The following is a 12,205-nucleotide window of genomic DNA, read 5'->3' as shown; positions in this document are numbered from 1 at the left end:
ATTAAAGGGCTAGAACACATGACCTATGAGGGAAGATTGAAGAAATTGGGTTTGTTTAGTCTGGAGGAGACTGAGAGGGGACATGATAACAGTTTTAAAGTACATAAAAGGTTGTTACAAGGAGGAGGGAGAAAAACTGTTCTTCTTAACCGCTGAGGATAGGGCAAGAAGCAATGGGCTTAAACTGCAGCAAGGGCAGTTTAGGTTGGACATTAGGTAAAACTTCCTGTCAGAGTGGTTAAGCACTGGAATAACTTGCCTGGGGGGGGGTTGTGGAATCTCCATCATTGGGGATTTTTTAAGAGCAGGTTGGACAAACACCTGTCAGGGATGGTCTAGATAATACTTGGTCCTCCCTTGAGTGCAGGAGACTGGACTAGAGGACCTCTTGAGGTCCCTTCCAGTTTGATGATTGTATAAGCAGCTATTGTACTGGGCAGCTCATCGTTCGTGCTGGATTTCAGCTGTGCTGACCCAGTTACAAGACTGTGGCCTGAATCTGAAGTCTCTCTGGTGCTGGTGTGTGGGGAACTTTGTGCCTGTAAATTGCCCAGCACAAAGGGGGCATGATTCTGACGAAGGCCTCTGGGTGCTATTGTAATAATATCAGAATGATTAATAATACAACACCCCCCTCCCGCCCACGCACCTACTGCTGACACCACTAGCTTGTGATACCCTCATTACAGGCTCCTGGAGGGCTTTAGAGCCACGAAGGGCAGCGGATCTGGACCAGAAGCCAACATTCCCCTGAGTTTGGAGGCGTTGGATCTGGGGGTTGGTTTTGTCCCACTGCCAACCTCCAGCGTTTATCTTATTACCAATTACTTATCACCAGCAGGCAGGGACGGACCATTTCTCAGCAGTCTGCGTAAAGCACCACCAACAAACCCCCCGCCCCCCCCAGCCCGGTGAAAGCCCGGGCCGACGAAAAATCACCGGCCGGCCTGCAGCGGAGCGTGCAACACCAGGCCTTTGCTCAGCGCAGCCTCCCCTCTTGCTGCAGCCTGTGGGAGCAGCGCGCCCAGCCACTCCAAGCCGCCGGGAGCTGAATGACATCCCGGGCACCCAGTAGGCTGCCGCTTGGAGCAGCTCCCGGCGGGGCTGGGCTCTTCCCAGCGCGGCCGCGCCCGGGCAGAGGCGAAAGCAGCGGCCCGAAGGAGGAGGAGGAGGAGGAGGAGGGTGGAAGCGTCGCGCCCCGCCCCGCCCACGCCGCCGGCTCCCGGGGCCAGAGGGGCGGCGCAAGCCCAGCTGCACGGGAGCGGGGAGGCTGGTGCGCCGGCCCCTCCAGGACCCGGGCTCTTGCGAGTCTGCCCCGCGCCTCCCCCTGCAGCCAGGGGCCAGGAGGGCGGCACCGGTACCGGCACCGGCGGGATGCTGCTCCAGCTGAGCGCCGAGTTTGATCTCCAGAGCGATGTGGTGCCGTGGCTCTTGGCGCAAGGTCCGGCAGCGGCTCTAGGTAACGCTGATGCTGGGGGAGGCGCTTTCCCTGCCGGCCACGCAGGCTTGGTTTCTGTAGGGTCGCCCCCACCCCTGCTAGCCATGTCTGTCTTGTCCTCGGCTCACCTGTAAGGCAAGTGCCCTCGCCCTCCCAGATGTGGCCCTGGCTTCTGCAGTGTGTGCACATATGGATGGTTACCCGGCCCTTTAAACATCCCCACAGCCCCCCCCCCCTTCTTAAAATGGGACATAACACAAAGGGAGGGGGAAGAAGTTTGACATGATGTGATTTTAATGTCCTTGCTGGGTCAAAGCCAAGCTGGCTGATATCTAATTTTTTATGAATGAGCACCTTAGTTTAGTTTATGGCAGTAATAACAACAACATACTATTTATGTGCTGAGCGGTGACCATGTCAAAAGAGCCTAGGTGTGTTTAAACTTGGGCCTAAATGAGTGAAGTAGTGTCTCTCTTTGGCATGGTTTAGTCAGGTGCCGGGAGCATGATATGTGAACCATTGCCAAAAAGTATCTAGAAATACCTGTCTGCCTTGATATATGTTATGGTTTTCCCATATGTGTGCTCCTTGGCTGCCAGTTACAAAGATTGCTGGGCCTAATGCTGGACCGATTTACACCACGTTCAAATGCCATTAAAGGCATGTGCAGAATCCAGTCCACTCATTATTTATGTAAGTACACTGTCTAAATGTCCACTTTAAAAATGATGCAAATTGCAAAGTTATTCCGTATGTTGTGAGTTTATATTTTAGATGGTGACATTTTATTTATTTTTTAAAAATGGAGAATCGGGGAGTTTCATCTGTTATGGCAGGGAAGTGAAAATGGTTCTGTTACAAACATGAGATGCAGACTGCACTGAAGGTGACATGCCAAGAGCTGCGAACTCCTTGAGTAAATATCACTGAGTCTAAAAACAAATATAACATTAAACAGGTTATTCTAAAGTATGTGTATTTAAAAGCAACTACTTTGAAATGTGAGTCAAATTCATCCTTAGCTCTCCACTAAAGTCACTCATGCATCAGAGATAAATTTGGCAAAGAATGTTCAAAGTGAAACAATTTTATATGACAACAGGAAATAACCTATGTAGATTTAACTTCCTACTAACAGACTACTATCATGTATGCTAGATGTTATCCCTTTCTTTCACAAAACTTTCCTCTCTCACTCCCCATTTCTCCAAAAATTTGGTTCAGTACTTTCCCCCAGTAACCTCCCCTTTAAAAAAACAAAAAACTTTAATCAATCTTGTAAATGAATGCTAATTGAAATTAAATTAATGGTTAGATGCCACAACAATAGGTGATTGCTAAATTATTCTGTTGGGTGGTGTGGGAGTTGAGAAGCAATAAATAAACCCAGTGGACTTTTGGCACAGTGGTTCCCCCCCACCCCACCTGTGAAGTAACTGGTTCAATTCTGTTTTTTAAAAACTACGGAAGACTCAGTTTAGAAAAGCAGAGGGAAATAGCATAAAAATCATCATCTTTAGGGCCCTATTAAATTGTCCATTTTGGTCAATTTCATGGTCATAGGATTTTTAAAATAGTAAATTTCATGATTTCAGATATTTAAATCTGAAATTTCACGGTGTTATAATTGTAGGGGTCCACACCCAAAAAGGAGTTGTGGGGGGCTCACAAGATTATTATAGTGGGGCTTGCGGTATTGCTACTCTTACTTCTGCGCTGCTGCTGGCCATGGTCCTTCCTTCAGAGCTCGGCAGCTGGAGAGCAGCGGCTGCTGGCTGAGAGCTGAGCTCTGAAGGCAGAGCCACTGCCAGCAGCAGCACAGAAATAAGGCTGGCATGGTATGGTAATGCCCCCTTATTTCTGCACTGCTGGCTGCAGAGCTGGGCCCTCAATTAACAGCTGCTGCTCTCCAGCTGCCCAGCTCTGAAGGCAGCGCAGAAGTGAGGGTGGCAATAATGCAATTTCCCCCCCTACAATAACCTTGCGACCCCCCCCCCACGCAACTCCCTTTGGGTCAGGACTCCCAATTTGAGAAACACTGATCTCTCCTGTGAAATCTGCAAAGTATAGGGCAGGGGTCTCAAACACGTGGCCCACAGAGTTATTTCCTATGGCCCACCATAGGCGCCGACTCCACCGGCAGCCAAGCTCCCCTGCCCCCCGCCTCCGCCCCCCCGAGCTCACCGCCCCGCCCCGCTCCTCTGCCTACCTCCCAGTGCTTCCCGCTGCCAAACAGCTGTTTGGCAGCACTTAGGACTTTTCAGGAGGGAGGGGGAAGGAGCGGGGATGCGGTGTGCTCAGGGGAGGAGGCGGAGAAGAGGTGGGGCTGGGGCTGGGATTTGGGGAAGGGGTTGGAATAGGGGCTGGGAAGAGGTGGGGCAGGGGTGGGGCCTCATGGAAGGGGTGGAGTGGGGTGGGGCTGGGGCAGGGGGGAGGCTTTTGTATTAAAAGGTGTCAGTGATGCAGCCCTTGGGCCAACGTATTAGTCCTCATGTGGCCCTCATGGTGATTTGAGTTTGATATCCCTGGTAAAGGGTAAAAGCACACAAAAAACTAGAATTCACAGGGGGAGACCTGATTTCACAGTCCGTGATGCGTTTTTCATGGTCATGAATTTGGTAGGGCCCTAATCCTGGTAGAGAGAGATGCTAGTATAGGTACTAAATTCTGAATGTCTATTGGGAGACCTTTTGGCAAGATACGCAATTCAAAAAAATCAACTGTGTATGTATTGTTGCACTATAAAGGGGTGTGTCAGATTGATTTAGCCCCAAACAAGTTTATACAAAACCAAAGGTAAATAGGAAAGTTCCCATTATTTTAAAAATAAATTCCTTACCTTCCCTCCTACCCCAAAGTCTGTAGTGGAAAAGTATTCCACGTACGTTAGGTATTATTATTATCATCTATCATTATATACTGGAGTGATTTACTGTGATATGAATACGTCCTATAGTGTGGACATGGCACTGACCATCTTGTTTAAGACCGATGCAGGCCATGCACGGCCTTTTTAAAAATGCAAAAAAACAGTCATTTTTAGAATAAACCCATCTGATGTTACTGTTTAGCATTTCAACTTCTGTTCACATAGTGACTTTTCTACCTTTTAAAAATAAATTATTTTTGTGTCTAGGCACCCAGGGCGTTGTAGCCTATTAGTTAAACTACTATTAAACTATCTCGGGTTCAGCTCCTGTTGCTACAGTTTCATGCTCAACAGAGCTATCTTGTAAAGTCTCACACGCATGTTTAACTTTATTCTCATGGGACAACTCATATGAATGACATTAAGCATCCATATAAGTTTTGTCAGTATTAGGGCTCAAATCACTGGATTTTGGACAAAAATATCTTGTGTGATGCTGAACTTAGCAATCACGTATGTTGTGTTCACAAACTGATATATCTCCAATTATAGGTCCTACCTAGTAGAAGCATTGTGTTTGTAAAACATTGGTCAGAACTAAAGAAATTAAACTTTTTAAAATAAACACATGAAAATATTTTTTTTCAACTGTTTATGAAGGAAATCTGGACTTATTTTTGTTTAGCCCAGTCATGTGAGTGTTCAGAAGACAAGCAGCACTTCTTGCTATGTATTAAAACTGTGCAATATTTGAACAAAGTCTTCCTGGCTATTCTGAATCTGGTGGTGGTGGTAACCTGCTGGAGAGTCACAAATGGCCATCGGTATAAAGGAGACTTCAAGCAAGTTTCAGAATGCAGGGCAGGGAAGGGGTGGGAAGAGGAAGGGGTGGAGTGGGGGCAGGTCCGGGGGCAGAGTGGGGATCGAGCACCCATGGGAAAGAGGGGAAGTCAGCGCCTGTGGGTTGATGGGACAGTATTCACCCTCGACATGCAGGCAGGCTGTGTGGGTGCTTGCCTGCTATTCTAGTCTGTGGACTGGGATATTGGCTATTGTTCTTTGTGCTCTTGGGTTTTTGGCCACTAGATCTTTCAAGTGCAGATTTAATGATCACTTCCCCAGTCCACTCCAAATGCTCAGTCTGTGCTGGCTTAGTAAGGGTGGCAGGACAATCACCTTTGTGGTGTGTAGCTCCTTCAACATGTCCTCCCTCCTCTCCATCCTGGACTGATGAGGAGGCCCTGTGATACAGAGGGTATTGTGTGGGCCCCCTATGTTGAAGTGAATTCTGCCTTGAGGGAGTCTCCTATGTGGAAAAGGATTTGTTTGTTCTCTAAACTTTCAGGATTAGTAAAAGTAGGTGAATCCAATGAAATTTCCATTAATATCAATGTAGGGTATAGTGTCATTCGAAGGGATAATGACAGATCTTCTGGGCTACTATTGGGTGATCATCTCTGGTGTAATGCTGTTGTAATTGACTTTGAGTGATCTGACAGCTGTGGAAAGTGATGAATCTATTAGTGTAAAGAAAGCCAGGATTTCCCCCTTGCTCCCTAGCAACAAAATGCCAGTGTTCTGAATTTAATTGATCCTAACAGTAATAAATAAAACAAAGGAGGTGTTCTTTTCATTACTAATTGTGTTAGTGCAAGCCAGTTTATGGTATAAAAATACGTGACTATAAGGAGGAGGCGCACTCTCTACCAGCCTTAAGTGAAAGCCACAAAGTTATTAGTGTCAAACCCAGCTAATAACCTAACTGGAATCTTGAAGATTTTTTCCATTCCCACTTTCTGAACCACATTGCTGTTACAAACTACCATACAATGATTAAAATGAAGCCATCAAATGTTCTTGTTATGGACTACATTTCCTTTCCCAATCAAGATCCCATTTGTGATGCAACAACCCTTTAGCAACCACAGCTGCTAGAAAAGTGGCATAAGGAAGGCATGCCTTTTTATTGTCTTTAATGTGATATGAGATTTGTCCTTTTTGACATACATATGCTATTTCCTTTTGTTTTGGGCTTCCCTGCTGCCTGGTCCTTCTCTTTTCCCTTCATGTCCATCGTGGCTTTCTGATGATTCTCTCCCTCCTCTACCCCCACTCTCTTATCTATGGTTCCCTGACACATGGGATCCTTGCACGTGCCCTTGTGCGGCTTAGTTTCCAGGTACCCCGGTGCAGCGGTTCTTAAACTCGGATGTGTGGAATGTGTGCTGGGTGGGGGGCATGAAAAGATTTAGGGGGAAAAAAACCTTACTGCACGCCTTCAGAGCTGGGTGGCCAGAGAGCAGCAGCAGCTGCTGGCTGAGCGCCCAGCTCTGAAGGCAATGCCGCCGCCAGCAGCAGCACAGAAATAAGGGTGGCAGGACCACGCCATGCCAGGCCATCCTTGCTCCTTTGCTGCTGCTGGTGGCAGTGCTGCCTTCAGAGCTGGGTGGCCGGAGAGTGGTGGCTGCTAGCCAGGTGCCCCAGCTGGGGTGAAACTGCTACAGACAGAAAGAAGAGGGTGTGATCAAATAAATCTGAGAACCGCTGCCCCAGTGTGTACTGCCTGGCTGCATAGCTTCCTGGTGGCTCTGGTCACGAAGGGAAAATTCTGTTTCTTACCCTGCTCGTTATGTGGAAGTGGCCTGTGGAGGAGGCAGCTAGAATGGCACTGCCTCGTTTCCCGGTACTTCTCTGAGTTGCCTGGAGAAGCAGTTGGAAACAAGGTGATGGGCGTCGTGGTGCTGGTTCTACCTCTGTGTTGACCACCAGCCGGTGCTCTGAGGATTGCAGTTTGAGACCTTGCAGTGCATAGCCATTACTTAACTTCTAAAGTCCTGTATGCATTTAATAGAATGGGCTGAAACTGATCTGCTGTAAGCAGCATACAATGAATCCAAACACCTTATTTAGAATCCTAATGGAAAATAGGAGTTGATCTTGAAATTTTGCAAGGAGATGGTTGAATTCCATTATTATGGCAATTAGAACTGTTAATTCAAACATGGTTTCCATGTTATTGGGTGGGTGAGTGGGGAGTGTTTAGAAACTGAGCTCCTTTTCTGTAAGTTTTAAAACTCATTACATCTCATTTGAAGTTTCATTCAGGATTAAATAGAAGCCTGCGTACTATACTGTCTTCCTCAAGAAGAGAGGAATTTTTTCGTGCGCACAATACGCTGTAGAAAGGCCTTCATTTAAGTGTTTTTGCAGATGTAAGACTAATGCTGATTTGTTTTAAACCTACATAAGTTCTACAATGAATTAATCCAAATGAGTGTTTTATGCCTTTAATACTTCTTATTTCAGACACTTTTGAGAAGAGTGCAGCAAATCCGTACATAGTAAATGTTGAAAGAAATGGAAAAATTATTTATACCTGGAAGGTGAGTCTACAGCATAGAAGTCTGTTCAGATATACCAGAAAGTAATAATTTGTCTAATTTAATCTAATACTTGCATTTTACGTTTCTTTTCATTGGGATTTAAAACCTGTAATTTGATCGATTACAAGTTTTAGATGCCTTTTAGGTTACTTACAAAACTGTTTTTTCCTTGGGGCAAGGCTGAAGGGACTGAGAGTGAAATCCTGGCTCCATTCGAGTCCATTGGAGTTTTGCCATTGACTTCACTGCTGCCAGGATTTCATCCTGAACGAACAGCCATTACTTAGACAAATTCTTCAGAAACAGCACATTCTTCCACCCTGAGAGCTGAGTTGCTCAAGAAAGACAGAATCTACTGAATTCAAGCGGAGCTATTTCACTTAAACTTGGATCTGTATAAGTGACATCTTTAAACTTTTTAATGGTAAAAAACCCTCCTCGTGCTGTGTTTTGTGTAATTTTAAACCCTGCTTATATTTGTAGTTGTCATGAACTATGAAGTATCTTTAACTAGTTTAGTATCCTTCAGAGCTACGGTCACTTCGACTTCAAAAGCCTACATTTAGGGCTCTGTTCTCCCTAGTGCACGTAAGGAAGAAGAAACACTCAGTATTAAATCTTGTGGCGTTGTGAGAATCTCCAATTGGCTTGGGGACGATTCCCCCTCTTTGGAAGAAGTTGGGGTTCAGTTAGCAAAATCTATTAGTACCCACCCAGTTTCATGTGGATTTTAGGGGATCTGCTGGGGGCACAGGCTGCAGGGCAGTGCACTTCGATGGCACTGCGTTGCAAGGGATGCCTCTTATTCTTTGACTTGCCAACAGCAGAGCTGAAACTCTGCAGAGCATCCAGCAGGACTTCCACAAGGATGGGGGAAGGAAGAGGCTGCAGGGGAGCAGAATTCCCTTTTCTTGTGGATGTAGGCTCTCCTTTGCGTGAGGACACCCAGGGGAGTTATGGGGCCTTTATGCATCATCCGGCAGTATTAACAAAGCTCCCTTTGTTTATCGTTTTGTTTGTTTTTAATATTTTAGTTTCATGAAATACCAGTTTTTTGTATTACACAAAAATCTGTTAATATTTTACTCTGATCCATGCAAAGTTCATCTGTGCAGCTGTTGACAGCTAATCTTCAGGGCACCACAGACCTGAGGAGGCCAGTTTTTGTTTGTAAGGGGAAAGTGCCTTCTTTCTAGCATGTATGGAATGTTGCATTAAGCATTCCAGGGCTGCAGACTGGCCAGCCCTATCACTTCATATGGCAGCCAGGCTCTTGGGAGAAACAGCACGATTCACTGAGCTTGCTGAGCATGTTTGCCTTCCTGTCCCCAGCTTGTTACATTTCCTAGGGCTGAGGTAACCTCTGCAGGCTGCGTGGTGCCAGGTGGTGGTAGCGGGGCAGACGAGAGATCCTGAAAACTGGGTGTAGCAGAGTGGAGAACACTTTTGCATGAGGTTTCCACCTCCCAGACTGCTGTGAACTCTGTCCTGAAGAACATGTTTTTTGTTAATTCCCCAGTCCTCCTGTCTCACCAAAGTAGGCTGACCTTCCCCCGGCTAGGTCAGTCTCCTACAGAACCAGCATCTGGAGCCTTGCTCCCGTGGGAAGGCCACATATATGTTTTGTTTGGGTTTTAAGTTTTAAAACCTGTTACTGGAGTGGAGAGTACTCCTTGGAGTATTTTCACCACTGGGCAAATTTGAGGGCTGATCATATGTTGTATGTTTAAAAAAAAAAAAAGCATCCTTCTCCTAGAGAGAGGAGTGTTGTCTATGTGAGACACACAAATAAGGTGTCTAACCTGCTGTGGGATCCGTGCAGGCCTTAATGCCCAGATAGATTCCTACTGAAGTTATTGAGATTCCGTGCAGGGTTGTGTCCATCCATGCTGGTGCAATTGCATGATGGGGGTTTGAATTATCCCAGACCCTTGAGTGTGCTAACTTTTTTCTCCAGAAGTTGGAGCTATGTACAAAAAGTATAAATTTCATCCTCCACATAAGATGCTTTTTGCATCAAATTGTTAAAGCTTGGAAAATGGACCATTTTTAAGCCTCAAGTGTGAAATGCTGGCTCCACTGATAGGCAACTGGAGTTTCTGCTGTTGACCTTAAGGGAGGCAGGATTCCACCTAAGGTGATTTTTGTTCTGCAGTAACTTATTTGATTGACTGATAACAAATGTACTGCTTTATCTACTTTGTTCTCTTGTGTATGGCAAAACGTTTCCATCTGCTGATCTTTTTATGACTTTCTTCTTTTTGTGCAGGAAGGGACAGGGTCTTGAATTTATCTAAACTTTACTGTATGTGTGGGTAACTGTTAAGTAGTTAAAGTCCCATTTTTGACCTACCGTAAAACTGTTGCAAACTGGTGAAGAATGTCTTCTGAATGATGCGTATTTTTTCATGTTGCTACTCTGTTAATATACAGAAATGATATCGAAAAGCATTCTCATTTTATTCAAGATCAATAGATATGGTTAACCCAGTATCTGCAGGTTTCCTTGTTCTTCCCTATATTAACTGTGGAGAAAAAACTTCATTACTGCATACTGGTGTTGGTTAACTGCAGATCTTATTGTGTTGTCCAAGACAATTTAGTCTTTAGATTTATTTTAAATAACCACTGTAAACTATATTAATCAGTGAGCCACCATTTCTGTGAGACACATGTAAACATGTGTCCTTCCTACTGGCTCTCTAGCAGCAGTTAACTCTGACAATTGTCAGAGCACTTCATGTTCATACTGACATTATCAGCAAGGCTTGTGCACAAACAAGGATGTAAACGATACTGAGCTATTTTGGCTTCTGTCCCATTAAACATAATTGGAAAACCATCTGTATCTGCCAAGTGCAAAAAGACCAAATGTATTGTGTGTACGATCAGTGGAAGGAGGAGGATGGACCTTATTTTCAAACTTTTACAAAAATTATAAAATGTTGAGATTAGAAAAAACGTAGCCTTTGTCGTTCCTGGCATATACAGTTGTCCCATACCTGTTAAAAAAACAGCTTATTAGTCACAGGGTAATCACTTCTGGCCTGAAAAGCAGTGTAGGAATCCTGTAAGTGGACTTGGTAACAATATGCTAGCACATGCATAGACCTGATGTGGAACTTAGATTGATTGCTTATTACGATTGTGATTCCCATTTTTATGAAATACATTTTTCTTAGCAAAGTACAGAAAATGCCGGATTATAGGGGCCTGCTCCTGCTCCCACTGAAGTCAGGAAGGTCGCAATTTGGTCCTGTTGATTCATTTTAAGTCGGTGGAACTTAAGCACGTGCGGTTTTTTTAAATAAAATAGGAGCATAGAAGAGTTTTGTTGTCGAGAGCTGTTGTGGCAGCAGGTATAGAAACCTAAGAGAATGCATGATCAGGCCTTATATGTACTTAAGCCCCTTCATTTTCAGTTTAAACCGATTTTTACTGAAAAATTTCTGGGTGTCACAAAAAGTATTCATTTTTTTTCTGATTTCACCCTACTTTTGTATCATTCAACTATATAAAAATAACTTGTTTTATTAGGAAAATACAATACATTGCATGAGATCTATGTATTAGGATAATACGTTAGTCTGTGTGTGTATATGCAAAGCTGCCTGTTAAAGTATTAGTTTAGAAGATACACACATTAAACAAATAGGCACGCATGCAAACTCTGAAGTGCATGTGAATCTGAACTTCCTGATGAATCTAAACCCACCACATACACATTTCAAGCTGTTAGCAGATAACAGTTTAAAGATTTTACACACTAAAATAGGAAGGAAATGAAAATCTGTATCAGAATGCGTTTCAGAACACAAGGAAGTATTTGAAAGTTTTAAGAAAAACAAAACCAGGAGAAAAGGATGAAGTTAAGTGTATGTGCGGCAAATGGTGCGGTCCAATTATTAAATGTAAATATTTATAGGCTAATAGTTCTAGGTCTACAACAGTAAACTGTTTATTCAAATGAAAAGTATTATTTGGAGATTAGAGATGTGTTGTTTTCTTAAACTCAGAGGTGGCATTATGTTTTGAGTTCTATTTTGGTTCTGCAGCAAATCATGTTGATTAATGCTTTGAATTCTGTTCATCTGTTGAATACTTCCCCGTCTTTCCATTTACCAAAATAAACCCCAGTATTTACCCAGAAAAATTATGAATAGTTTTTTGCACTGATTTTCATCATTTTTAGTTTTATTTTATTTAATTTTTCCTGGGAATTTATCAGTGTTTATTACCACAACAACAAAAACAGAAGGGCCCTATGTCTACTTCACAAAACAGGGTGCAGTAATTTTTCAAACGACTACAGGTCCTTTTTCTCATGCTCTGTTGTTAAAAACAGTGGTGTTTATTGTATCGAGCAGACTCAACGATTGTAGTCTGATGAGTGCAAGGTTGCATACCTGGATGTAGCCTTATTAGCCTGGGAACTTTATGCACGCTTTGAGAGTGACAGTAGCTTCCAACTGAAAATGGAAATGCAACAATTTGCTGCCAGTCAGAGGCCAAAAA

At 44.1% G+C, this 12,205-nt stretch overlaps 1 protein-coding gene across 1 annotated transcript in view; it reads left to right on the top strand.

The window, feature by feature from the left end:
* The first annotated feature begins 1,286 nt into the window (after positions 1 to 1,286).
* The window catches only part of GSAP (gamma-secretase activating protein), a 63,830-nt gene continuing 52,911 nt past the window's right edge, over positions 1,287 to 12,205 (top strand). Inside the window, exons 1-2 of the mRNA XM_077835983.1 lie at positions 1,287 to 1,459; positions 7,614 to 7,690. Of these exons, the coding sequence (XP_077692109.1) occupies positions 1,375 to 1,459; positions 7,614 to 7,690 (162 nt within the window). The 5' untranslated portion in view covers positions 1,287 to 1,374. The remainder of the gene's footprint in view (positions 1,460 to 7,613; positions 7,691 to 12,205) is intronic.

This window comes from Eretmochelys imbricata, chromosome 1 (assembly GCF_965152235.1).
Source record: "Eretmochelys imbricata isolate rEreImb1 chromosome 1, rEreImb1.hap1, whole genome shotgun sequence".
Lineage (NCBI taxonomy): Eukaryota > Metazoa > Chordata > Testudines > Cheloniidae > Eretmochelys > Eretmochelys imbricata.
The sequence above is the reverse complement of the archived record's forward strand: the minus strand, read 5'-3'. Positions and strand labels throughout refer to the sequence as shown.